Consider the following 27,156-nt stretch of genomic DNA (forward strand, 5'->3'; position numbering starts at 1 on the left):
AGGCGGCGTCCGCACACGGTGTCTGACGGAGGCTCTGAGGGTGCTGCGGCGGCAAAGAGCTCCTTTCACAGCCTCTCCGGCAGCAGAGGGAACGGTTCTCCCGAGGCTCCCACAGGCCTCCTGTGTCTCGGCAGCCAGACCACCTCTGGCCACGAGGGAGCCTGAGGGAGCAAGAAGGCGGCTCCCCCACATCTCTCATTGCAAGTGGGCAAGGGCTGCCAGTGGCTCTGGAGTAGACAGCCAAGAGTATCTGCCAGAGATAAATAAAAGTGCAGCCCAAAATAAAATTAATTAATTAATTAATTAAAATAAATTTAAAAATAAAATAAAATAATTAAATGAATGAATGAAATAAAATAAAAATAATAAATAAATGAAATAAATTAAATAACAAGATAAGATCATAAATAGTAAAATAATAAAACAATAAAATAGAATAAAATAATAAAACAAATAATAAATAAAGTAATAAAATAAAATAAAATAATAAAAAATAAAATAGAATAAATAATAAAATAAATTAAATTAAGTTTAAAAATAAAATAAACAGGCCTAGCTGTAAATGCTTTTTCCCCCATATAGAGTTAAAAAAAAAATAGTGGGGCTTCAGAATTCTGCTGCTTTAGCTGAAACCGGTTTGGCTCAGTGGCAGAGCGTCGGTCTGTGGACTGAAAGGTCCCAGGTTCGATTCTGGTCAAGAGCATGTACATTGGTTGCGGGCACATCCCTGGTAGGGGGTGTGCAAGAGGCAGCTGGTTGATGTTTCTCTCTCATCGATGTTTCTAGCTCTCTATCTCTCTCCCTTCTTCTCTGTAAAAAAATCAATAAAATATATATTTTTAAAAACATAAAAAAAAGAAAAAAAAAAAAGAATTCTGCTGCTTCAGACCCAATGTGCCTCAGGGGAAAATCTTGGATGTGTATAAAGCTGACTATGTACGCGTGTACAGGTGTACGCACGGATGTCAGCACTGATGTTGATAATGACACGAGTTGGAACAATCAAGCACACCCACTTCATGCTGCTCTGCCAGGCTCCAACTCAGCCTGGAAAGGAGAGCGCCACCTTCCCTTTGTGCTGCCCTCAGTGTGGTCTGGCTCCCAGCATGGCGACATCCTGTACCGCCCCGCCCCCCCCCCAAGACCTCCTTCCATCTGTTTGTGTAATGGCCTCCATTACATTCAGAATCTCTGCCCCATCCCGTCATGCGGGTCAAACCCATCAGAGCTGTCTGCTTGCCCCAGGTTGACTCCTTCCCAGGAGAGCCCATGCAGAGAAACTCCAGGTGAGGTACACGCACGTTTTCCCGCTATCCCCAGCCACGCCTGAAACCCTGTGGCCTACGCTTCAACCAAAATCCCCACTGGGAAGGATAACCCATCCGCATCCCACCTGGTGCAGGGAGGGGCCTCGCAGGCAGAGCAGCCACAGGTCTGCCCCTGCAAGCTCTCCGCCCAGGCGAGGGCACAGCTGAGGTCTCCGGGAGCTGGCCTTTTCTAAGGGGCCGGAGCTTTGCATGAATTTCTTCTGTGTGTCCGGAGGCCCCACGCCTGCCAGGCGGCCCCAGCTCATCTAGAAACACAATCTTCCTTCTTTCACAATCTACCTCCCTCCTCAGTTCCCGCAGGAAGGAGCAGCCTGAGCTGAGACCAGCAGCTCAATGGCTCCACCGTGCGGAAGTCAGGGGATGAGCTCACCACCATCACCCCGGCAGGTACCACCCGCAGAAGCCTGAGGCTGGCGATGGGGAACAGGGACCCAAACGGAGCAGCCAGGCCATGCTTCCGGCCTGCAGAGCACAGAAGGGTACTTGGCACAGTGTCCCCCGCTACCCCCGCCACAGCCTCAGGGAAGGCAGTGGCCACAATGGCCTCCTTGGGCTTCCCCAGCTCCAGGAGGGACTCAGGGGGGCTGGCAACTCAGCTCTCCATGGGTGGCAGCTGTTCCCCCTTTTGGAGAATTAGACGGAATTAGCTTTGCTAAATTCTTTTGTCAGCCCTGCCCACCAAATCCCCCAGTGATCTCAACAGGGCCCCCTGCAACTGCTAGCAGGATGGGGCCGAGTCTAACCTCTCTCTCTCTCTCTCTCTCTCTCTCTCTCTCTCTCTCTCTCTCTCTCTCTCTCTCTCTCTCTCTCACTCACACACACTCCTGAGCACACCTGCAGCTGCCTTCCCAGGTGTACTCTGTGCCCATCAGAGGCGCAGCAATGTCTTCACCTGGGGACTCTGGAGAGAGCATGAGCTCTGCCATCAGGCAGAACTGGGCCACAATGCCGGCTCTATCTGAACCACTTGAAGCAAGGAGGAGACAGGTAGACCTCTCTGATAGTCATCTCCCAAATGGAGGAAATTACCTTTTCTTTTTAAAATATACTTTATTGCAGTTGCTCTACGGGTGTGAATTTGCCTGGATTTGACAATAACCATCCCACGGATAACTGAATATAGAGTGTGAGTCCTGGAGGGCATTTAAACAGCCTTAAAAATAGGAGGGGGAAAGTGGCCACAGCAAAAACAAATGCGAGATAAAACAAAATGTATCCTGTAGGCTAAAGAAAGCTAGTTTGGACCTAATTTGACCCTTGGTCAGTTGCTTTGTCACTTCTGCTGTAGATGGCAGAATGAAATGGACATTTTAAACAAACTGCAATTATCTGAAATGTGAGGGTTTAATTTCACTCCAAGTCAATGAGTTTCCTCATCTACTTTGTTTCTTCTCTCTTTAGTCATATTAACAGTGATAGAAAGAATGGGACCTTTTAATAAAATAGAAATGACTATATTAAGTTTAAAAAAATAAAATAAAAAATAAAATAAAATAAATAAAATATACTTTATTGATTTTTTACAGAGAGGAAGAGAGAGGGATAGTTAGAAACATCGATGAGAGAGAAACACAGATCAGCTGCCTCCTGCACACACACTACTGGGGATGTGCCCTTGATTGGAATCAAACCTGGGACCTTTCAGTCCGCAGGCTGATGCTCTATCCACTGAGCCACACCGGTTTTGGCGAAAATTCCCTTTTCTTTACTTTGCTTGTTAATGACGTGCCTGCCCCTCGGTGCTCCCCGAAGCAGATGGGACGTCTGCCCCTGCTTTGATCGCCATCACTTAGGGTACCCTCAACAAATAGCTGGGAAGGAAAGGGAAATGCCTTCCCAACAGGTCATTAAGAGCATGAGAAGAGATGACATATGCAAAGCAAGTGGGTCCCAGGTGCTCTGTGAATCTGGAGTGAGGGCAGCAGCCGAGTGGAGACAGGGTGAAAAGGCAGCTGAGGAGAATGGAGACTGAGTTTACAGGAAATTGTAGGAGGACGGAAAGAAGGGGCTCAGGTAGGCGCTATGAGCCGAATGCTTGTGTCCCACCGAACTTCATGGTAAGACCAAATTGCCGCTGGGATGGGTTTGGAGGCGGGCCTGTGAGAGGGGAATGGAGCCAGTGCCTCTCTGAGAGAAGACCTCAGGGAGCTCTCTTGCCTCTGCTTCCACGGAGGACACGGCGGTAGACAGCTGTCTGTGAACCAGGAAGTGAGGCTCACCAGACAGTGAGTGTGTCAGCACCTTGATCTTGGACTGCCCAGCCTATGGAATTGAGAGGAGTGTCTTGTTTAAGTCACCTATTGTTTTTTTATAGTAGCCTGACTGGACTAAGACAGTGGGCAATCATGAATTCATAGTAGACCCAATTTATCATGTATGACTTTTTTTCTAGAAGTATTTGGCTGCTGGGATGCAAATAAGGAAAAACTGGATTATTGGGTTCATAATGGGTTGGGAAATATACACATTTCTTGACTAGGGTAGCCCCTGCACTTATAAAGAAAAACTCCTCCTCAAAAAGGACATACACAAGTAATGTAGCTATAACACAGTTTATTTCAACTAAACTAAAACAAAATAACTCATTTCTTTGGGAGGGGAAATTCTATGTATGCAGGGCTGTCCTGATTGACCATAATGTATTTTAGCAAAAAAATATTAGGTGCACCACCTCATAAAGCTCTCAGAACACAGTAGATACCAAATAACTTTGCTAAACGACCAGACATTTGGAAATATCAAAACATGGTCATAAAGCAAAGTCAAATGCATGAGTTATGAATTTAGAAAAAGAATGAGTTATATTTTTATCTGTATAAAAAATATCATTCTCCAGCCTTTCATATGCACCTATATTTTCTTGAACAGAAATAACCTAATTCGAAGGCTTAAATTCTTTCTTTGTACAGCCTCAGGAATGTCTGATTCCCCTTCATACGCACAGCTGTCTAAGAAGGAGCAGAGCACTTCAAACAAAGACATACAGATCTCACTTCTGTACCACGTATGCAGCCTCTGCTGATTCGGCTACCAATTCACTCAACTTAGTTCAAAAACGTAAGAACTGACGAGAGGACTCCATTGGCTGTCATGTCAGCCCTTCTTTATCACTGAAAACCAGTTAGTGACAGTGGGCCCTCAGCTTAATCTGCACAAATGCAATTTGGAAATTCTATGACAGTGATGTTAGCACAATTAAATGTGAAATGCAAGATTCTGATAATTAAATAATTTATTTTTTAAATAGGCAAGCTGCTGTCTTTCTCAATAACCACTTTTTTAATGAACAAATGAAAAACAAAATGGCAAAAGAAGCAGAAAACTTGAATTTCCAAAATGAAACTGTAAAAATTTCATATATAAAGACATGACTGGGGTAAGCTTGTATTGTAATAATAATTGTTCATTATTGTATAACTGGACAGTAAAACAGCCCTGTCTGAAAGCACTGGACCAAACTGTCTCCCCAAATCCTTCTAAGACATGATTCTACATACTAAAATGAAACATTTAAAATAAATGCAATATATCATAGGACTACCAGTTTTTATATTCCTAAAAAAAATTAACTTTAACTGCTATAGCAATGATTTAAATACACGTGCTGTTAAAAAAATTGTAAACATACTCTTTCTTTCTTTACCTGCAAGATAATACTAAAAAGAAATTCCATAATTTCTTGATTCCTTCAAAACTAAGAACCAAAATACTAAACATAATAAATAAATATGCAACCTGGAGGCCTGGGAAAGGGTATAGAATACCAAAAATAATACACCAGTGTATTAAAAATCCAGTATTTCAGTATTAAAATTTCTTCATCTCAATAGTTAGGTTTATTGCTACTATAAATAAGCTTCATATTAAGGCACCTGTCATTACCTATGAGAAAAATTTAGATTCAAAACAAAGGATATATGGACTGTAAATATGGACTATTTTTCTTCCATTCCATCATTACAGATATTACCAATTTTAAATGTAAAGCTTTTGTATGGTAGTAAATATATTTGAACATATTCCCGGAATATAGTTAAGATGTTTATGATACTTTGATACTTTAATTAATGTATATGATACCCTAATACTTTGATACCTTAATGTAATACTTTAATGGGGAAATAGGCAAAATCAAATCAAGGTCGACAAATGATTAAATACAAGAAATATGACCTTTAAAAAATTACATTGTAGGGACAGTGACTATGAACAGACCTTGGCCAAGTCATTTAACTTCTCTGAGCCTCGCTCTTTCCATTGGTAAAATTTCAGTACTAGCTGCTCTGTCACCCTCAGAACACTGTTGTGAGACCAAAAGATGTGATGTTAAAAGCACCTGGCAAACTATGAAGAACTGAACAAACAAATGGTATTATCATAGCCTCACATCTCAAGTTTCTGATATCATGCTAACAAATAAGGTTATAGTCATTTCCTTTTGCATCCACTTGAGCACGTCCTATTTTAGCCAATTAGATAGTTGTGGCATGATTGGAGCAAAAATTTATACAAAGAGGAAATCTCTAAATCTGAGCTTCCGGAATTTTATGACCTGGTATTATGCTGTGAGCGGGGCACCCCACTGCTTGCTGGGGCTCAGGCGACTGTGAAGAGGGGCAGACTGCTCAGAGAGCTTGGCTTCTGGTCTTTCCTCCCTCTCCTGCACCATCTGCTATCCTGCAGCATGCACAGTTCCATTAAAAGAACTACATCTCACAACAGCAAAAAAAAAAAAAAAAGTTTTAAGAGTATTAAATACAGATGAGCCCAATCACAGCACATAACTCAGCTTGGCATAAATCTGAAATGGCTCATAACCCCAGCAGGTTCTCTCTGGCTTAGCCACAAGACCTTCTTCTATGTATAAAATTATCCCGGGCCAGCTTTTTCCGAAGTATATCCTGAGGAATGTTAGTCGGGTTAGATATTAACAAATGAAAAACATATCCGTGTTTAGTACATTTGGAATATGCAGAGGGAAATAAGTTTACATATTACAGAATTTCTCAGTCTTTGATGTACTGAGTGTATACTGTAAAGAGGAATAGACTGTACAGCATTTCCCAAACTCTGACCACAGAACCCCACAAAATATCTAGAGGGCTAATAACTCTTCAAACACTCTCTGGGAAATGCTAGTCTAGCTAATTCGCCTGGTTTTAAACATTCCAGGGTTACATCTGGCAATAGTTACCCCTTTATAATTTCTAAAGGAGCAGAATCATTTTGCTCATAAGGCCAACTATTATAATAACCTCCTGATTCCACTCCATAAGTATCCTGCCCAAAGCAACTAAGAACTAAATTTCCTTTACTCCATATATCAAGGAATTCAAAGAAATTACTCTCATATTAATGAGAATTATTATCTTTAGGAACTCTTTATATCCTTCCTCAAACATTAAAAATGCTAAGATTTAACTCTGGATCTTAGGATCTAGAATTGTAATTACTTTGAGATGGGAGCATTTTATCACAATATCATTGCAATTAACACTATTAATAATAATATGTACTAGTAGTAATAGCAGTAGTGGTGGCGGTGGTGGTGGCAGCACTGACTAAGCACTTATTTTGTGCCTAAATCCTCACATTCACTCTCATTTTATTTATTTTTATTTTTAATTTATTTTATAGAGAGGAAGGGAGAGAGAGAGAGAAACGTCACTGGGAGAGAGAAACATCGATCAGTTGCCTCCTGCATATACCCTGACCAGGAATCAAACCTGCCACCTTTTGATTAATGGGATGATGCTCCAACCAACTGAGACATACTGGCCAGGGCTGTTATAATCATTTTAAAGGTAAGTACATGAAGTTGAGAGCAATTAACTGACTTGCCAAGTGTAAGGACAGAATCTCAAATTTATATCTGAGACCTCACCTCAAGCTCTTAATCACTACATGATGCCACCTTATATTTTGGTAACAAAACAAAAGCATTTAGGTCACACTCTGGCTGTTGAACTGGAAAGTTAGAGGGTATTCCTACAGATCCAAATGGACTGATATTTGGTTTTGAATTTCCTTTTGAGAAAACTCCTAGGAATTCCTTAAAGGAGATACTTTAAAAAAATTTTTTTTTGTTTTTATATTTTTTAAAGCAGAGAAAAATAGACTGCTGTTTACCAATGGTAAGTTTAGATAAGGGAAGGGTTTCAAAAATCTGCATCCAAGGTGAAGACGTTATCTGTGTTTTCCGCCATCACTGCAAAACGCTGATACTCTGAAACACGCTTCTCAAAGAAATTTGTTTTCCCTTCTAAAGAAATGTTTTCCATAAAATCAAAAGGATTTTCTGCCTGAAAAATCTGAAAAGGAAAAAGAAATGTTGTTAGATATTCTGAAGAAACCAAATTATATCCCACAAGAAGAGCAACAGATAACAGAGCTCAAGTCTCTAACACCTATGACACCATAGATATTATAGACATTTTTCACAGGTATTACCATAAGGTAGCAACCTAAACATACCCTGTTTCCCCGAAAATAAGACAGTGTCTTATATTAATTTTTTCTCCCAAAGTTGCGCTAGGTCTTATTTTCAGGGGATGTCTGTTTCCAGGCGCTAGGTCTTATTTTCAGAGGATGTCGGAGAAACACAGTAGTAGAAAAATATTAAATTCCCAACAATGTAGTGTAGAACTAAATATTTCTTAGTTCCTTAAGAGAATAATCACATCAGTTAAGGAACTGATGAGGTAAGACAGAGTAAATTCTATCCATAGTGACCCTTCCAAAAAAATGGAACGTATGTTGACAAGAAGCTTTTTTATTGCTTCTCAATTCAAGAAGCAGACTTGAAGATACAGTTTGATGGAAACTGTGAAACATCTTAATAAGTCATGAGGGGCAATAAAAGAGGACTTTTTAACTTAAGAGTATTCTTTCTAGGCTGTCTTCAGTCTTCGCTGTGCGCCTGGATATGCAAATTAACTGCCATCTTGGTTGAGTTAATTTGCACACTCGTCCTGATTGGCTGGTGGGCGTGGCTTGTGGGTATAGTGAAGTTACAAACAATTTGCATGTTTCTCTTTTATTGCATAGGATCTGCCCTAAGGTGTGTGAAATGGTATCTTAATGTAGTCTTGATTTGCATTTACCTGATAATGATTTTGCGCATCTTTTCATGTGCTTATTTGCCTTTTGTAAATTTTCTTTAGAGAAAGGTCTTCTTGTCTACTAAGATTCTTTGCCCATTTTTAATTGGGTTATTTGAATATATTCTTATTTGTGGTGTTCATAGTTAAAAAGTTAAAAAGTCCGACTGCTGGAGAGTGGGCCTAAGCCAGCAGTTGGATATCCTTAGCGCTGCTGCATGGAGGGAGCACACTTGACCTGCAGTGAGCATCTACCCCCTGGTGGTTAGTATGTGTCATAGCAACCTGTTGTTCCACCATTCGGTTGATTTGTATATTAGCCTTTTATTATATAGGATAAATAGTTTCTCTTTCAAAAACCTTGCCCTCACCTGACTCTTTCTTTATAGTATTTTTGTAGTTACCAGAATATAAATGCATAGCCAAAAAAGGTAATTACCCAGAATCAAGAATTTCATAAGGCTTCTCATTAAGTACAATTTAAACTTACATTTCCATGCTAAGAAATCAAAATCTATAATTTTTAATTACCATGATGCAAAACACAGTAAAGTATGTGGAATAAAACATGACCACTTGGTGTGCCTTTACACTATTTTAAGTGCTTTAAACAATCTTTTGTGGTACTATTATTATCATCCCCATTTTATGGATAGGAAACTGAGATAAAAGTTAAGCAACTTGCCTAAGTCACATAGCTAGAAAGTAGTGGAACCAGGATTCAAACCCAGGTAGTCTGGCTGTAACCTCCATCTGCTAAGTCATGTGAAAAATCACACCTCTTTACAAAACTCAGATACATTATATCTGATAAACAAAATGACAGAAATAACTTCAAGACAACTGAGTTCAAAGAGCAAGTTATGATAGTTAATGTCGTCATAATAACTATTTCCTATTTAGAAGTATCAACCCAGCCCAGCCAGCATGGCTCAGTGGTAGAGAATTGATCTATGAACCATGGGGCCAGGTTGTGGGCTCAATCCCAGTGTGGGATGTGCAGGAGGCAGCCGATCAATGATTCTCTCTCATCAGTGATGTTTCTCTCTCTCTCTCACCCTTACTCTCTGAAATCAATTAAAATATATATTTTAACCCTTTGCACTCCAAACCATTCTGGACATTGGCTACCAGCTACTCGACGCTACTTTGCGGCGGAAACGTGTGTTGAAATAACTCAATTCCCCGTAATCACTAATAAACTGCAATGTCCCCTGAGAGGGGACATCCGAGTGATATGCTAGAATTCCGATGTCCCCTGAGAGGGGACAGCGGAGTGCAAAGGGTTAAAAAGTATTAACCCCCAAATTACAACAAAGACACATGGAGATTTATATGAGGGTAAAACACATAAGTGCACATGAAATACAATTATCTAAAAATAATCTGATTTTAAATAAATACATGCAATTATAAGAAAATACAATTTATTGAGCTTATTAATTCTAAGATTTGTCAGCCTCCTACTTTTGTTATGAATTTTATTTTAAGTTTCAAAGGATTTTGCAAAGCCAATTTGTTCATGCAAAACAATGCAATGGACATTTTAAAAGCAAACTAGTATGCTACAAATGCTTTCAGTTGAAATGTAATATTTTAGTCACCTCATTTGACAATAATATTTTAGCTTAGTAGTCATACATTTTTTTAAATCTTACTTTTGAGAATCCAAGTTCCACAAGTAATCTGTCAGCTACAAACTCAATATACTGTTTCATCAAAACACAATTCATTCCAATGAGGCCAACTGGCAAGGCTTCTGTTAAGAATTCCTGAGAGAAAATAGAATATAGTACAAAGACAGAACATGAAATAATTATGTATCTTCCAAATAAAAGGACAGTTTTAGTCTTATTAATCTTCTAAGTCACTAATCTTGTCCAAGGAAAGTACACTAGGTTAAATTCTTTCAACATGGCAAAAATTTGTTTAAAAATGTTTGGGATATTTACTGTTCCCATTATTTCACATTCTCAAATAGCCAAAATAAATGGAAACTTATTACCAAATTACCGTGTTTCCCCGAAAATAAGACATCCTCCGAAAATAAGACCTACTTACAGGTTTCCTTCTGAGTGAAATATAAGGCATTCCGCCGAAAATAAGGCCCCCCTTCCCCCTAGGCTAAACATGAGAGAATTGGTCCACTGATTCTGAAAGAAATGGAGTCACAAGAAATTCACCAGGAAATTCAGGAATTGGATTGTTATGATGATGTTCCAGATAGAAGATGATGACATGATTGTCATTGAATAAATGAGTACATTCTTAATACTGTAGGATTCACAGTTTGTCTGGTTTGTGTTGACAACTACCGTACTACCGTACCATATACGGGTAATACATTTCCTTTATTTTCATTTAACAATAAATGTGTACCGTATTCTTCTTCATGGAAAAATAAGACATCCCCTGAAAATAAGACCTAGCGCATCTTTGGGAGCAAAAATTAATATAAGACACTGTCTTATTTTCGGGGAAACAGGGTACTAGTACTTTTAAATTTTATACTGATGGATTTTAGAGAGAGAGGAAGGGAGAGAGAGATAGAAACATCGATTTATTGTTCCACTTATTTATGCATTCACTGGTTGATTCCTGTATGTGCCCTGACCGGGGATTGAACCCGCAATGTTGGCATACTGAGAGGATGCTCTAACCAACTGAGCTACCCAGCCAGGGTAAATTATGATATTTGGAGATACTTTGTTCTGAAATATGTAGAAAAATATTCACCAAAGATGATCATGTGGAGAACATCATTATGGAAGGACATTACAAAAGAAAGAAAACTCAATTAACAAAGAAACGAGACTAGAAGAGGGTTGGAAGATAAAATGTACACCAATTACATTAATGGACAATGGCAAAATGTTAATAGAGGAAAATAAAAACATTAACCATCTAAATTTAGTTCTCAAAATGATTACAGATACCAGAATGTATTTTATTTTTATCTTTTCCCCTCCCAATATAAGAAGTTTGGCTGTTTAACTATTCAGTATTTAAAAACATTTTTTTAAATGTGTTTTACATTTAAACTAGTTCTTTCAAATAATAAAACACATCCTAAGTGGAGCATCCAGATCTTTCTAGTCACAGATTGTTACATGCTATAAATTGAGTTTTGCTATTCACTAATTTATTCATTCTCTAAGCATCTGGTGCATCTGGTGCATGCTTCTAGCTAGATACCCTGCTAGATTTTTGAGAATACAAAACAAACAAGAAACCATGACCTCCCTCTAACAGCTAACAATCTAAAAATATAAAGCTAGAATAATTAAAATAGTTTGTTATGGCACAAAATTTGACAGGTCAATGAGACAGGAAAAACAGTCCTTAAATGGACTTTATATCCATAAAGTAATGTATAAAACCAAATTATAGACTGACATAATAGTTGTAACACATTATCTATTGGCACTGTCAGATTGACCATATAAAATTGTTGATTTTTATTTTTACCTGCAGAATGGCAGTTTCAAATGAGTCAACCTAATAATAGAATGATACAAACTTCAGAGAGAGATGTGCTAATCAATCATATATAAGCTTCCCTGCTTACCTGCTCAATTTCAACAGCATTAACAATGATCTCCCTGACCCTTTTTTCTGAAGGCTTGTTTACTAAGTATCGAAACATCAAGCAAGCAAAGTCACAGTGAAGCCCCTAAAACAGAAGAAAAAAATGTAAAAAAAAAAAAAAAAAAAAAAGAAAGTTTAATCAGCTATTTTCACACAGTGATGTGTCAGACATTATATAGAATAGGTTCTAGGAATGCAAGAAGAGAGAAAGATTAAGAAAAAATAAAAAATGTTCAGTGCAAGCAAATCTTAGCTCATCAACATGAAAGAAGAATTAATTAACAACAACAAAAACCTACAATCAAAAGCATTTTGGAAAGGAAAACAAAATAAGAAGAACTATATGAAAGTTCATTTATGTTTAATGTCTAAAAAATTAAGAAATGATTGAGCCAAACTGGTTTGACTCAGTGGTAAAGCTTTGGTCTGTAGACTGAAAGGTCTCAGGTTCGATTCCGGTCAAGGGCATGTACATTGGTTGCGGGCACATCCCAGTAGGGGGTGTGCAAGAGGCAGCTGGTCGATGCTTCTCTCTCATCGATGTTTCTAGCTCTCTATCTCTCTCCCTTTCTCTCTGTAAAAAATCAATAAAATATATTATAAAAAAAGAAAGAAATGATTGAAAAAAGTATTTAAAGAACAGCTGAAACACTCAGATTTTGAAGTCATTTATATTAAATAAGAATGGCTCAAGTCAAAAAGGAGTTTAGTGCAATGAAAATGGAAAGTGAAGGATTAAGCATACCATTTGAAGATGAAATGACATTGCTCAAATAACTCAACCAATGAAGAAAAAGTTGTGAAATACCTTGAGAACAGAATGGTTATGCAAATATAAGAAATGGTATAGAATGTTAAATAGTTGAAGAACAGAGCAAAGAGATTAACCTACAATAATTTAACCCACAATGAACACAAAACAGATGTTCTAAAGCTGAAGACAACAGAGGAAAATTTCAAAAAGTCAAAACAGAAAAAGAGAAGGAAGCCAGAGATATAGAAAGATGATGGCATTCCAAACAAAATTAACAAAGCACACTGAGGCAGAGTTGATTAACATTTCTAAACCACAAGGAAAACAACAATTTTGTAAGCCACCAAAGGGTGATGAAGAGGAAGACACAGACACTTTAAAGGATTACAAATCAGAATATGTTAGATTTTTCTAAATAAATCAACAAGTACCTGAAAACTATCCACAATAATAAAAGCATAATATGCTAATTAGACCAGAAGTCCTTTATGGATGGAAGCTGGGGCTGAGAGGGAAGCCGGTGCTGGCAGCTGGGGGAAGAAGGCCTACTCTTGCACAAATTTCGTGCATCGGGCTCTAGTTTTATATAAAGAGCTAGGTGGCGTCACGACCGAACAGGCGACCGGTCACCATGAAGTGCATGGAGCACCTCTGGATCCCTCCTCTCCCCCAGCCCCTGAGATGCTCACCATGAGGGGGGCTGGTGGTGAGGCGGGACTGGGGACTGTTGAGCGATGGTGGTGGGCTGCCTCTTGGGGTGGCTGTGAGCTTAGCAGAGCAGTCACTCAGGCGGCAGCAAATTTTGCGGAGCAGTGGTGGGGTGGGGGAGTTTCGAGGAGCGTCCAGCGGCGAGCCTCGCAGGGCGGCAACAAGCTTCGCAGAGCAATCGAGGGGCGGGGAGAGCCTCGCAGAGCAGTCGAGGGGCTGTGAGCATTGTGGAGCGTTCTGGGGTGGGGAGCTTCATGTAGCATCTCAGGGCAGCAGAAACCATGTGACGGAGGCCAGCCCAGGCCTAGGGACCCTAACCGTGCATGATTTCATGCGCGCTGGGTCTCCAGTAATATAATAAAAGGCCAAATGGCAGAATGACTGGTTGCTATGACATGTACTGACCACCAGGGGGCAGGTGTTCAATGCAGGAGCTGCCCCCTAGTGGTCAGCGCACTCCCCTGGGGGGGTGGAGGACCTCACTCAGCCAGAAGCCCTGACCCGGACTCACAGCTGGTGAGAGCAACAGGGATGGCAGGAGCCTCTCCCGCCTCCGAGGCAGCACTGAGGAGCAGCAAGCGCCCGGCTTCTGGCTGGTGAGCGGCTTCTGGCTGGTGAGCGCAGCGGTGGCGGGAGTTTCTCCTGCCTCCACTGCAGGCGGGGTAAGGAGCGAGGGGTCCTAGGCTGCAGGAGCCCCAGACTGCGAAAGCGATGTCTGACTGCCAGCTTAGGCCCCATCTCCAGGCAGACATCCCCGAGGGATCCCAGACTGTGCCTCTAGTCAAGTATAAACACAAATACTAATGGAAGAATACTTCATTTCTTACTTCATCTCTGCTGATGAGTTCATTGGAAAAGGTGAGTCCAGGCATCAGACCTCTTTTCTTTAACCAGAATATTGCAGCAAATGATCCTGAGAAGAAAATTCCTTCTACAGCAGCAAAGGCCACCACCCTTTCCCCTAGGAGACAAAAACTAGTTTCATTGTACGAAATATTATATGTTGCAGACATTTTTAAGCTACATACACACTTTACATATTTTTATAACAATATCACAACTTTTCTGCCCAGAAACAAAATCAACAAAGTTAGTGCCAAGAGTCCTTAGGAGGAAATCCGACACCTCTACCTACTATCGTGTTTCCCCGAAAATAAGACCTTGCGCATGGAAAGATAAAACATCCCCTGAAAATAAGACCTAGCGCAACTTTGGGAGAAAAAATTAATATAAGACACTGTCTTATTTTCAGGGAAACAGGGTAGAGCAGAAAAGTACAGAAAGGTATATCTACTTCAAATCCTATGTCAAACACTGAAGTCTCCTATAGGTCTTGGTATGTAGACAGAGGAGAACCTTTTACACTAAAAAAGAAGAGGTGATTTATCCGTGTACCACGCATGCCTGTGAGTGCAGTAAGTGTGTGTGCGTGTGTGTGTCTCAAGAATGGAGAGCAGAGGATGGCTTTTATAACAAATGTCTCCCTCTTTGTGGCTGGGAGAAGGGAGGTCACTGAGGTTTCTATTTTTAGCTACAAACATTTCAAAATCATTGCCCTGCATCTGCAGTTAGAGAAAAACAGATAAATTCAGCTGCAAAGTATAACTGTATCTATCAGATAGAATGCCCCATCACATAGGAAAAGCACTGTCTTATGCTAAATACAGAAGGCCCAATTTCAAAGGTCCCTCACTGTTAGGAAAGGACTTTGCAGAAGCCAATCTCCTCACCCATCTCTAGTGGCAGCACATCTGCAATATTATCCCTTGGGGATGATTATAGGTCTAACCCAAAAGAAGGTCATTCTCACCCTAGCCTGTTGGCTCAGTGGATAGAGCATCCGAAGGGTCCCAGGTTTGATTCCAAATAAGGGCACATGCCTGGGTTGCGAGCTCAATCCCCAGTAGCAGGCATGCAGGAGACAGCCAATTAATGATTCTCTCTCGTCATTGATGTTTCTCTCCCTCCCTCTCCCTTCCTCTCTGAAATCAATAAAAATATATATTTTTTAAGTGGAAAAAAACAAATAGATCATTCTCAAGCCCCTTATGCCACACTGCATACTTGAAATATGTATATATGTCTGTCTAGGGAGAAAAGTTTGTTCTATAAGACTGTAAAACAAAGGCAACTGAGAACTTTAATTAATTAAAGACCACAGATGACATCATAGTTGGTATCCCAGTACTTGTTGGGAGACCAAATACACAACAGCAGGCTCTTAATAAATGTGTCCTGATCTATATCAGTGGAAACTAAATAAGTACTAGATGATAAAAGACATTATAAAATTGCTAAAACTTGATGCAAAAAACTGAATAAATATGTATAACTTCCCAAACAAATGTCATTATAATATTTAATTCCAAAAAGAAAGAAGACTAAATTTAAATATTACTGGCTGTCTCTAAATAGTGCTCTGGTTTGTCCTTGGTACTTTTCCCTGATTATCATAAACAAACCAAATCAGATAGATCAATTATATCAAATATGTATCTATGATTAGCCCAAAGTACCAGAAAAACCTTTATAGTATTTTATTTTATAGTATTTCCTTCATCAATACAATTTAAAAATTCACTTTGAAAAAATAGCATAAGAAATATAAATTAAATAGGCACTTGAGAACATACTGTGTAGAAGGAATTACCGAAAGAAGACTCTTTAGTGTGATATATATGAAATGAACTAAAATTAAATCTTCAAATATATAATAATCATCATCACTATGCTCTGCTTACTCTTTGGAAAACAAAAATGGAACTTTAGAACTAGCTATGTTTTTAATATGGAGATTTATCATAGTTTAAATATAGATTACTCTATTTTCATTTTACTATTAATAAGATAATGAGGAGTTAAAATTGATACAGTTTCATTACATAAAGATTATGTCATATGGACATTTATCTATAAAGGAATGAGACTATAATTTAATACAAAGGTTGTGAATAAGAATAAAATTATTTTAACTATGATGTGCATTCATGTGAATGCTAAAGAATGAAAATCATAACAGATATGGTTATAGAAAGTTATTCTTTTTGGAGATTAAAAGATTATAAGGGATATTTTTACAAATTTTCATGACTAGATGTGGACTAAAATGAGATTTCCAAAACATTTCTTCTAAAAGTTATAATGAATGTGAAGGCTATTTGTTTTAGAGATGAAAAATGGGATATATATTAAAGATGAGGCTGACCTCTATGATGCAATGCACTAAGATTGTATAACTACAAGCTTTAAGATTAAATTTCTTTACATATATTGTGGCTGAATCTATGTGTTTAATGTTTTAAAGTTCTTTAAATTTTTTTTAATTAAGCACTATATCTCAATTTTTCAAAAACTAAGCAGATACATAATTAAGAATTTTTAGCTTTATTGAAGTTGAATCTCCTTATAACATATTAACTTTCAAACAAGCTAATGCTTTTTTAAACGAGTATTCTTATGTTCTCTTTAGCTAAATGTAAAGGATTAGAAGAGTCTGGATGTAAGAAAAGAACAGTTGCTCTACTGCATCCTACTAGATCACCTAAAATACTAGCAAAGCCCTAAGCCAGCTTCACCACGCTAAAGGCACTAACGGTGCAGGTGGCACAACTAGTTCATAAAACTGCACTTCCCCAGCCGGTAACAGGAAGCACAGGTGTTTGGCGAAGCGAGGCAATGTTTTCGTGTCTTAGCTCCTCTCCCAAAGAGAGCCACCACTGTGGTTCTTCACTTTTTCCTTTCCCACCACCCATTCCACTCTCCTACACCATTTTAGACCACGTTCTTTCCCCCAAGGCTCTCACTCAGAACCCTAAATGGAGTTTGCCTTGAGACTAAGCAATAGGGAGAATTTAAATGGAGCCTTCTGGTGCTGCACCCTCTTCTAATTTTCTGTATTTCTAGGCTGCTTTCTTTGGCAGTGTCATGAAATACATGCTTTTTTGGCATCTGTTTTTTTTGTTTGTTTTTTGTTGTTGTTTTTTGCCTGTTCTCAATTTTCCTTCAGTAATTACCCATCCTAATATTTTATTTTATTTTTTAAATATATTTTTATTGATTTCAGAGAAGAATGGAGAGGGAGGGAGAGAGAGATAGAAACATCAATGATGAGAGAGAATCATTGATCAGCTGCCTCCTACATGCCCCCTTCTAGGGATCAAGCCCACAACCCGGGCATATGCCCATCACCGGAATCGAACTTGGGACCCTTGAGTACGCAGGCCAACACTCCATCCACTGAGCCAAACTGGTTAGGACTCTCCAGTGATTTTTATGCACATTTAGAATCACTGCTTTTCTCATTCTTAAAATGAACTGAAGGCAACACAAACATATCTGTTTCCTCCCTAATACACTATAAGCTTGTCGTACCTTACTGATTCTCAATGTGTGCTCCATGGACCGCTGGAAATTCATAGACCAAGGAGGTCTGTGGCGTCAAAACTATTTTATTAATAATACTAAGGCACTATTTTATATTTTTTACTACCATTCTCTCATGAGTATATGGTGTTTTGCAGATGCTACATGGCATTACCATAATAATCTGAAAAGCCTAGTAAAATACTTTCCCTTTTCTAACTGCATATCTGAATGAGGATGGATTTTTCTTTGTAGGTTTCAACTAAAACAACATCATGCAAATATAGAAGCAGATATAATTCAGCTGTCTTCTATTTAGTCAGGCATTAAAAAGATTTGCAAAAATTAAAAAGTATGCCATTCTCACTAATTCTTTTCTGGAAAATATAGTTTTTTCATAAATATGTTAAAATCTAACAGGTTACTCTCATTTTAAAATGCATTAATAAATATGTTTAAAGTTTATTAGTTTTAATTTCTAATGTGAAAATATCAATAACCCACACAAATAAAAGCACTCTGGAGTCCTCAAAAAATTTTAAGTGTACAAATGAGTCCTGAAATAAAAAATCTTGAGATCTGTTTACCCACATTTTAATTAAAACCAGAAAGTAAAGACTATAAATTATAAAATAGATAAGAATAAGACACTTAGAGCTATTCAAATGAATTATCTGAATAGTTTAATTAATTTTAAAGAGATTTACCGAGCAACTACTACATATAAGATGCAGTGTTAATCACTTCCTTAAAAAGTTATTGAATTTCAACTCATCCAGAAGAGGAAAAATAAGCCTGTTCCTGCAAACGGTGCCTTGCCCTAGCTGAGTTTTTCAGAAACTATATATTTGTTTCCTGAAGAATGTAAGGCTTTGACTCACCTTAAATTTAAAAATAAACATTTTTGACAGCAGATATTAACTGTGGACTGCTTTAAGATTGAGATTTTAGCCTTTCAACTTCCTTTTTTTTTTAAATATATTTTATTGATTTTGTACAGAGAGGAAGGGAGAGAGATAGTTAGAAACATCGATGAGAGAGAGTCATCGATCAGCTGCCTCTTGCACACCCCCTACTGGGGATGTGCCCGAAACCAGGGTACATGCCCTTGACCGGAATCGAACCCAGGACCTTTCAGTCCCCAAGCCGACGCTCTATCCATTGAGCCAAACCGGTTTCGGCTAGCCTTTCAACTTTCAATTTATTAAACAGAATAGATACAGTTTTAGATTTTTTTTTTAATTAACTTTATTGATTTGAGAGAGAGAAAGGGAAAGAGCGAGAAACATTGATCTTGCCCCACCCGGGGATGAACCCACAACCTGGGTATATGCCCTGACTGGTGGGAATCAAACCCACCACCTTTTGGACAATGCTCCGACCAACTGAGCAGGGCAGTTTTAGATTATTTTAATACTGGTTTCTAATTAATTATTAGAAAGAATTATTCTAATAAAGGTGCACATTGAGACTTTGAGACAGTTACACCAGGTAAAATAGTATTATAATGCTCAAAGCAAGTTGGATATACATAAATTAAAACTACATACCAAATGTAGATTTTCTATCAGCTATCCATCGCAATGCCCAATCTGCTTTTTTCTTAACATATGGCATTGTTTCAATTGCATTAAATAAAAATTCCCTGTAAAAACAAAATAATTAATGGAAAAGTTATTAACATGTTTTTCTTTTTTTATATTTTATTGATTTTTTTCAGAGAGAAAGAGAGAGTGATAGAGAGTTAGAAACATCGATGAGGGAGAAACATCGATCAGCTGCCTCCTGCACACCCCCAACTGGGGATGTGCCCACAACCAAGGTACATGCCTTTGACCAGAATCAAACCTGGGACCTTTCAGTCCACAGGCTGATGCTCTATCTACTGAGCCAAAGTGGTTTCAGCTTAACGTGTTTTTATTAATCAAAATAAATGTTCATTGGCTAATCAGATATAATTGCAACTCTATGGTCTACTACCAGATTTGTAATTTTTCTGTATTTTTGCATATCCATAAAATATAGAAATTAAAGTAAAATACAAATTAGTGGTTTAGATCTGGTCTGATATAAGACCAATTAATTATGATATTCAATTAATATACAGAATGTGCTCACAGATTAACAGGTTCTATACAAGTTTTTTTTTTTAAGTGAACACATTATTGAGCAATAGAAAACATTATACTGTTAAACATCCATATTTGAATATTTCCCTGACATTTTGTTTCAGAGTAAATTCTGCTTTTAACATAACCAAGCAATATGATAAAACTTTATGAATAAAACCCGTGATACCTTTTCTTGGGCTCCCTGATGTAAGTGTCTATTAGCAAACTGTACATCTCCGAGTGAACATTCTCGATGAGAATCTGAAAGCCATAGAAACAGCGAGCTTCTGGAACCTGCACCTCCTGACTAAACCGCTCCACCTATGAAAACAAGGGAAACAAATATATCCAACTCTGTGGGCTCTCGTTAAACACTGCAAATCAGAATCTGGACGTCAGAATTATCCCTTAAAAACTGCCTGCCATGCCACGAACAGGTCAGAAAGTGCTTACCGATTATTTTAAGCACTACTATTTATCTACCCTCCACAATAAATTAGCTGCATAATGAATTCTTAAGCAATTAAATGAATTGATCTATAGAGAAATTGACTATAATGACAAACTGTAGAACATCTACCAAAAAATAATCACTTCACTTTGTATAACTGACCTTGTCTTTTTTTTTTTTTCTCCAACAGCAGATAGTAGGTCTACTGAAGCCCCCTCCAGTTAATGATGAAAGTTCATTTATCTTTATTCTCTTTAGCAAGAAGACATGCCTCCTGGCCAACCATAATACAAGTTTAAAATCGGGGAGCCAGAACCCAGAGCTTATTACAGAGCTCCAGAAGGGTTAAGGTGCAGGTTCTTTATTATGGTCCACATCTAAGAATAAAAATCAAACTCATGCTTACGCATTTTAAATTGGTACAAGAGGCTTGCTATAATGATGTGCTGGTCAAATAATAGAAACGTATTCTTTCCTCTGACACTTTGGCAGAAAAACAAATTCAAGAAATAAGCTTCATCAAGTTCAGTTCCTAAACAAAAATGTTTATGTTCAGTCTAATTATCTTACTGCCATTATCCTCATTCAACTGCTAACTGGGAACAAAAGTAAAATAAAACAGAAATCTTACCAAATTTTCATTCACAATTCCATCGCTGGCTGCAAAAAAGGCTAGGATGTGGGAGATAAAATGCTTCTCATCTGGTTTAAGCTTGTGCCAGTGTGGGAGATCCTTTGATAAGTCAACCTAAAATAAAAAGATTTTCAACATTTTTACTTAAAGTCAAATTCTCAAAATATCTGGAAAACTAACTTCCACCTCAAAGTTAAGGAGGTTCATCTCATTAGCAGGAAAGTCTTTAAGAAGGAAAAAAAAAGTTAACATCACTGCTACAGACTGAATGTTTGTGTTCACCATCACCCCCAAATATCTATGCTGAAATGTCCAAAGTGACGGTGTTTGGAGGTGGGGGATTAGGGAGAGTGATGCCCTCATGGGTGGGATTAGTGTAAGGTGACCAGACGTCCCGATTTCTAACAATCTGTCCCCAGTCCCACGGCGTTTTAAAAATGTACCGAATCGGGACTGGGGACAGATTGTTAGAAATCGGGACTGTCCCGCCAAAAGCGGGATGTCTGGTCATCTTAGATTAGTGCCCTTATGAAAGAGGCCCAGAGGGCTCCACTGCCCTTTCTGTCATGCGAAGACACAGCAAGAAGGCAGCCTCCAATTGACAAAAATGTTACATAGCAAGTATATCAATAAAGCTGGGGGAAAACATAATTCAGTGGCACTGGAACTAAAAAAGGGGCAAAAGGCAGGAGAAAGAATAGAAACTGGTCAAGAAAGAACTGAGGTGAATAAACTAATGACTTCCAGCAGCTGTTACTTTAACATTTTATATAATACATATCAGATTATATAACACAATAGCATTAGATAATTAGGCATTTATATATAGACAGATAATTAAGCAGTTATAGCTGCTATTTTAACGCAGGCTCATCTACTTTTTCATATCTAGAAGTAATGCCAGGCAGGTCACAAACCTGGGTGATAAAGAAATTTATAAGTATGACTTCCTCTGAGAATAGAAATGTTTCGGACATGTTTGTTTGTTTGTTTATTTATTTATTTATTTATTTATTTTTAGGGTCCCTAAACCTTTCCCTTCCTTTTTATGGCTATAGCTGCCATTTTACTTATTCTGCTGACCATAAGTAAAGACAAGTTTGATCACAGCAAACTAAAAGTCTTTTTAAAAATAGAAAACGTCCTAAAATATATTGGAAGTAAAAATCTGGAAAACTAAAATGCCATTTTTGTGGTAGAAATCATGTTTATAGACATTAGTCTAAACACCAACATTGGCAAACACTGTATTTAATCTCAGTAATTTCAAACATTATCTTATACAAGTGATCTTATTCAATGTATCTTACAATGTCAGTTTTTTCCGATGTCCTGAAACATGTGAACACTGCAACACAGAACATGCTCACTGACGAAAGGCGAAGCCACTCACCTCTTCCGCTGTCCAGAAGGATGCCTGTGCCTGTTTATACATTTTCCAAATATCGGGGTACTGGATTGGAAAGATGACAAATCGGCGCGAACTCTTCCTTAGGAGTGGTTCTTCATCTGGCTTCGCTTCATGTTCGTTGGGATCTGAAGATAACCTCTTTGAAAATTAAAGTACAAACACCCGTTTTGTGTAGACATCTCCTCCTTATTCATATCTAAACACACATCTGAGGGAGTTGGGGAAACAGCACAGGTTTGGCAGCCAGTCTGGTTGGGTTGAATCCCTGCTGTCACCTCGCAGCTGGTGAATAGTGTTTGGTTGGTTGTGTAATCTCAGCAAGTTGCTTAATGTCTTTGAGCCTCAGTTTCCTCATCAGTAAAATAATACCTCTCTCACGGGTGATCATCAAATTAATTTTGATGATTAAAAGTGCTTTAAACAGAACCTGGCACATATAAGCCTTGAACAAAATTATTGTCATTAATGCTAAGTTTGAGGAATAGCACAAAACTAGACCTATAAATGTCACAGAGGGAACATTTCTAAGTTTGTGAACAAAAAGTTCCCTTTTGTTCCTCTCTCAAAGATAGAATGCTCTTAAGAGATAGAAATAAGCTACTGTTTCAAGCTTTTTGTCTTTTTTTAGTTTAATGTTTTCTTTCCGAATTTTAACTGAAATATAATCTTACCTAAAAACTCTGTACCAACATATAGAACAGTCTGAAGCTGCCCATATACCAATTTGTTATTGCTATTTACATGTTAAACTTACTGCATACAGTCTGATTGTGGGCTGTCTCAAAGCTCTGTGGAATACAGTGAGGAACACATGCCTACATATATACCATCTTGGAAACAACATGGCATTCTCACAAGGTAGAGCACTATAATATTTTTTTAAATAGACAGCAAGAGTATCAGAAGAGTTTTGTGTCCATGAGAATGATTATATATAAAGTATATACAAATAGGCTAAAATGTATTTAAACCCAGATAATTGGGATACATTTCAATTCTGGACTCCTAACTCATACTGCTTCTCTTCCGTACCAGGCCAGTACATTATGTTCCTGTCCATTGCCTCCACCAGTCCTCATACCTCTCCAGATCAAGTGTGCTTAAGCTTTGAGGCTCAGAGGCAAGACCAGGTGACAGAAAGGCCCACAATCAACGCCTGAGACCACACAAACACAGGTGGGCTTATATTGTACATTTCGCACATGCGACATTGCAGCATAGATTGCCTTACTTGGTAACTACTTATTCTGAAAGTATAAGCCTCTCCAGATAGAGCACAAAAGCCCCAGAGTGTAGAAACTAGTTTTTCTCTCTTAGGATGCTCCTGTAGTACTATGTCAAGCGTAAAAGGTCAATAAGCATTAGCTAATAAAGTGAATGAATGGGCTGCTAATTTCTCTTTCTCCTGGGCTCAGGTTACTGAATATTGTTAGAATTTTTTTAATTTAACGAAAGGCCACAATACATCAGTGAAATTATGGCCACTCAAATCAAGCCTTCTCTGAGTACCCCCATTTTTCTCCCCACCCTCCATCGCCCCAAATGCCTGGATTAAGTCCAACATAGCATATCACTCACTTCAATTTAATTCCCTATTATGTGTCTATAGTCTCCTCTAGACTACGCTTCTTGAGAAAAAAAAACCAACTTTACGTTAGTGGAATCCCCATAGCCTAGGATAGTACCTGGCACTTAGTTGATATTCATTCCAGAAACATTAGAGAAAATTTTAAAAATGGAAGTGGTCTCGTTTTTTTAATGTGTGTGTATGTGTGCTGCCACTGAGGGCGTACAATCTCCAAAGAACCGTAAGATTCTGGCACGCTGCAGTTCTAGGCTCCAGAACAGGAGGCAGGCGTAAGAGCAGGTCCTCTGGGTCTGGCACGGAGGCCATATGGATGCTTTATATACATTATCCCACTTACTCTGTAGAACTTTGACACATAGAAAACTATTCCATTTTACAGGTGGGAAACTAAATCTTGAAGGATGTAAATAACATACCCAGGATCCTACAACTAATAAGTGGCAGAAATAAGATCAGAACTGAGATATGTCTGAACTCAAAGCCTTGCCTTAAGCTACACCTCTGAATGCATGGACAGCAGCTAGAGGAAGGTCAGCCTCTATCTAAAAACCAGAATTCAAAACTCTGAAATGAACTAAGCCTAAAGAAGAGCATACATTACTATCTCCCACTAAGCAAAGTTCCTTCAACAAAGTGGTAGTGATATAACTGGCAAAGGAGGAAACCACCAAATTTGACTTTAGGAAAAATAATTTCTTTGTAAATAAAGTTGAAAGAATCAATGTGACTTGAAGCTGGAACAAAAGATAGAAAGAAAACACACACAGCCAAATTGGTAAGGTTTAAAGCAGTGGTTTCTAACGGATGCAAGTTTAAAAATCTACAGAGTAATACTTTCTCAAAATGCATCTGCCTTCCCTTTTACTAGGTTAAAATTAATATATGTAATGAAATTACGAAGCATTGATGGGGATATATTTCACAGGTGAATGAGACAATAAAAGTAAGACTAAACAAACATTTTGGAAATTGACACCTCTATAGGTGAACCAAATAACCCCAATTTATTCTAGACTGCTCTTTATAATATACAATTGTATTCATTTAAAATATGTGCATTCATGTTTTCAGGCAAGTTATTTAATCTGAGCATCATCATCTGTAAATCAAAGATAATACTTGCCATACTCTGCACACTCTCAAGTTATTACTTTGTTGTTATTGAACATAATAATTTCTGGTTGGCCTTTTAAAGGCTCTCTCTTTATATTTAAAAAATAAAAGAACTATTATAGTGGTTAATTATTTGATCAATCAATATCTTCCATGACTGCCCTCAGGGAACTTTCATTCATGACATAAAGAACTCTTAGAAAAGTTTCTAATTTAAAGCCCAGTTGAAAAGGCAGAAGTCTGCAGTCAACAGATATTTCAAACTCATCTCGGTCCAGTTGTTCTTCCTTTAGTTCTTCTAGATAGTGCTTTTATCATAGTTCCTAGCATTTTGATATGATTCTGCATTTCTCTTTTTCTTTCTTAAATATGTTTTGTCACTGAGTTACAGAGCTAGAATCCTTCACCTTCACTATATTTGCTAGGTGGGCCTTATGGAAGTTGAGAAGGGACATCATAAGCAGAAACCCTCTCACACCAAGCATCTTGGAGTTTTTAAATGCTGACAGACAATTGATCAATGACAGGCTCTATGAAAACTGCTCAAGACTTGTACCTTTAAATGAGAATGAAAATCATGTTTGTACATTTATTCTTCCTATTCCATCTTGATAATGCGTGGATTGTTAAGAGAAGAAACTGGATTAGAAGAGCAGTATGAAAGATTTTGCAATGTGAATAAATGAAGTTTAACCAACATAAACCTTGGAACTGAGAGCTAGATATGACATGGAAATATTGCTTATTGTCATGATGTTTAGAAAAATCCACAAACGTGTAATGCAATGTCAGGAGTGTCACGAATACATTCCAAAGACTCTCTATGGCCCTGGGCTAGGAAGCCATGTGTTAGAAGAGAAAGCAATGTAAAGGGGGTGGGCGGGAGGCCTAGGAGCATGTAACATTTTTTAAACACTGGAAGAATCTTTGTAAATTTGGACTTACGGGGGGGAGGGGGGGACTGGAAGGAGATGAAATCAGAAAGAACGCAGAGAATACTTCCCAAGTGTGTTTTCCAAATGTGCTCTGAAGAACTGTGATTTCTCTAGCGTCACAAACATTAGGTTAGAACTTCAGTTTTAAATGTGTTTTCAACCTTTTAAAAATAGTAATAAGCATAACAAATTGTTTTCTACTGTACTGCAAGGAAACTACCAAGGCATGAACTTGTGTTTCCAGGTTGTCGTTTTCCTTCTGTGAGTTCGGGGGAGGGGATAGCCTCAGATGAAAGTTTCTCTAGCTAGCGCTGCTTAACTGAAGAATACCACGAGACTCAAAGATAGGCAGTTAAAAAAAAAAAAACAAAAACATGGAGAGAGAGAACAGCAAAAACTAAAAAATACCCTGCAATCATTTGTATCTATTTTTCAGGAGTAAACCAAAATAAATTGTAACCCTTCTCCTACCCCCAAAAAGGAAAAAGAAATATTAATAGTACCAATAACACAGTAGAAACACTCCTATTCAAAGTAATCCAAGCTGGTCATTAAAAATTGGCTAAAGTAAGAAATCAGAAGACAATGCCTTAGCTTATAACATGTAACTTACACTTACTAATCTTTTATAAAGCCAAAGCTTTTTGTTATTGTTGTTAAATTGGCTCACTGATTGACATCCCAAATTTTTCTGGCATAAACACATTATGATGCATCACCTATGATTTTTAGTTTTAACTTACTTAAGATAGAGCAATCTGAGGGCAGAGCCCTTACCTCTTTTATAAATATCACCAATTTTTTTTAATCTAAGTCTAAAGATTTTGTTTTTAACAACTTATCTTTATTGAGTTTCCCAAGCTTTCAAGTTTTCATAAACAATTTTCTTTTCATACTCATATAGTATTAGTTTACAAAATAGTTAAATTACAATAGTTACAAGTATAGTTGGTATAAAGAGGACTAGAAATAAAGACAAATGAGGATGGTTAAGGTAAAACTCAGAATTATGTGAATGCATCAGGGAGCAGCCCATGGGTTGATAAATGCACAGAACTGGCTAGCAGTAAATT

The 27,156-nt window shown here is 38.0% G+C and overlaps 1 protein-coding gene across 5 annotated transcripts in view; it reads right to left on the reverse strand.

Moving 5' to 3' along the window:
- Positions 1-2,826: 2,826 nt before the first annotated feature.
- The window catches only part of RRM2B (ribonucleotide reductase regulatory TP53 inducible subunit M2B), a 28,032-nt gene continuing 3,702 nt past the window's right edge, over positions 2,827-27,156 (reverse strand). For 2 of the 5 annotated variants that reach the window (XM_084864594.1, XM_084864592.1), the window contains exons 2-9: positions 22,430-22,585; positions 21,034-21,150; positions 20,139-20,272; positions 19,391-19,485; positions 14,306-14,439; positions 11,997-12,101; positions 10,087-10,200; positions 3,865-7,639 (exon numbers count right to left, since the gene is read on the reverse strand). In XM_084864594.1, the coding sequence (XP_084720720.1) occupies positions 7,487-7,639; positions 10,087-10,200; positions 11,997-12,101; positions 14,306-14,439; positions 19,391-19,485; positions 20,139-20,272; positions 21,034-21,150; positions 22,430-22,471 (894 nt within the window). In that variant the 5' untranslated portion in view covers positions 22,472-22,585 and the 3' untranslated portion in view covers positions 3,865-7,486. Of the gene's footprint in view, positions 3,591-3,864; positions 7,640-10,086; positions 10,201-11,996; positions 12,102-14,305; positions 14,440-19,390; positions 19,486-20,138; positions 20,273-21,033; positions 21,151-22,429; positions 22,586-27,156 lie in introns of those variants that run through there. The other 3 variants (XM_084864596.1, XM_084864593.1, XM_084864595.1) reach the window with 3 other exon arrangements.

Source organism: Pipistrellus hanaki (assembly GCF_964339955.1).
Source record: "Pipistrellus hanaki genome assembly, chromosome: 17".
NCBI classification, from domain to species: domain Eukaryota; kingdom Metazoa; phylum Chordata; class Mammalia; order Chiroptera; family Vespertilionidae; genus Pipistrellus; species Pipistrellus hanaki.